Source organism: Sminthopsis crassicaudata, chromosome 1 (assembly GCF_048593235.1).
Source record: "Sminthopsis crassicaudata isolate SCR6 chromosome 1, ASM4859323v1, whole genome shotgun sequence".
In the NCBI taxonomy this organism is placed as follows: Eukaryota; Metazoa; Chordata; class Mammalia; order Dasyuromorphia; family Dasyuridae; genus Sminthopsis; species Sminthopsis crassicaudata.
In genome coordinates, this window is record NC_133617.1 from 9,658,020 (window position 1) to 9,659,783 (window position 1,764).

At 50.2% G+C, this 1,764-nt stretch overlaps 1 protein-coding gene across 1 annotated transcript in view; it reads left to right on the forward strand.

Moving 5' to 3' along the window:
• Positions 1-725: 725 nt before the first annotated feature.
• The window catches only part of RTN4R (reticulon 4 receptor), an 11,626-nt gene continuing 10,587 nt past the window's right edge, over positions 726-1,764 (forward strand). The window contains exon 1 of the mRNA XM_074268567.1: positions 726-951. Within this exon, the coding sequence (XP_074124668.1) occupies positions 726-951 (226 nt within the window). The remainder of the gene's footprint in view (positions 952-1,764) is intronic.

The window sequence follows — 1,764 nt, forward strand, 5'->3', positions numbered from 1 at the left end:
GAGCAGGGGAGGAATGTGGAGCTCCCCTCCGTGATCTCAGCATCCTCCACCCCTCTGGAGTAAGGAGGCTTCGGAGAGGTCCAAGCAGGCCTGGGCAGGAGGCCTGGCTGATGGTGTTTTGGCTCCTGCATGAAGGGGCTCCTTGGATCACAGAGGCAGAAGGGACACCCAGACTAGCCTAGAGTTGAGCCAGGAACCCCTCTGGTACAGCCCCACCAAGTGGTCCCCCAGGACCGGGCTTGGAGGCAGGAAGACACATTCTACCTCTGCAACTTTGGGACTCTGCCTCAGTTTCCTTATGTGTAAAATATTAAAAATAGTAGCACCTACCTCCCAGGGGCATTGTTGAGATCAAATGAGATAACACAGAGAGAGTACTAAATGTGAGGTATTTTTATTATTTAATTATTAGGACCCCCTTATATCTTCCGCTCCCTTCTTCCCTTCCCCCTCTCACCCTTTCTTTTCCCTCTTTCTTGCTCCTCCCCTTCTCCTTTCTTTCCCCCTCATTCTCTTTTTTATTTCTCCTCCTCCTCTTCCTCCTTTTGGGGGAGGAGGAGGGTAGGGAGCTGGAGCTCTGGGATAGCCCCTCTTCCTTTTGGGGGGGAGGAGGGTAGAAGGCTGGACCAGGCCTGGAGGGAACCTGTCCAATCTAGTCTTGCTACCCTGGGAATTTTTTTTTGTCAATTTCCATAATTAAAGCTCAGCAAACTCTAGGGCTGGACATGTGCTCCCCAGGGACGCTGGCACTCTCTGATGAATTATTTATCCTGATCAAGAACTCAGATCACGGTGGAGGAGGAAACACAGCCTCAAAGCCCTGCTGTGCCACCAAGGACTCTGGGGAGGATGCTGGGGAGAAGGCCTCAGCACAGGGGGAGGCCCTCAGCTCTCTAGCTGGGCCCACTTATGCCCACTCTGAGGGTGGCTCCTGGAAGCTGGATGTGACAGGTGCTGAGGACTGCTGCCCTTGAATCCAGCCCAGCACCCAAACCCCCGCCCCAGCTCTGCTGCTAATTTGCTGTGTGATGGTGGGCCAATCAGTGCCCTGCTCTGGGCTTGTTCCGTACAGCCAGCCCCTCTTATCATGTATCACCGCACTCACTGGGCTGTTGCCAGGCTCAATGGGCAATCTGAAGTCTTGACAGCCTTTAAGGCACCATTGAAAAAGTGGTTATTGCTATCATTGCAGTGCAAACTCTAGAAGTCCAGGCAAATCTTGGTTGTTTGTTTTTTATTTATTTCCTAGTCTGCGTATCTATCTCTTCATTCATTCATTTATTAATTTATCTGACTGCCCATCTTCTTTTCTGTCTCTTTATTTTGGAAAGACCTTCTGGGTGAGAAATTCCCCTTCTCACTGTAGGTCAGCATCTTGGAGCGCTACTTAGAGTTGGTTAAGTGCCTCAGATACTATGTGGGACAGGAACCCATGTCTGGGGCCTTTGCAAACACTCTCCTCCTCATTTCTTTTATTGCTTGTTGTGTGGCAGCCCCTTGTGGGAAAGCTCTGTTCTGTTTTTATCTGGGTTTCCCAAACACTCCACAGTACCCGGTCCTTGTCTGATGTTAAATGTCTAGAATGATTGACTGAATGAGTGACTAAAAGCAGCACTTGCTGTCTGCCTGTCTCAGGACACCTTTTCTGGAAAGCCTTTCCCTCCAGCTCTTTCTTCCACCATCTCTTTGCTGACTTTCTCCTATTGTTCTGGAGCAATGAAGTGTGACATTGTCAGTTCTGCCATTGTTCCTGGACAGGTCATG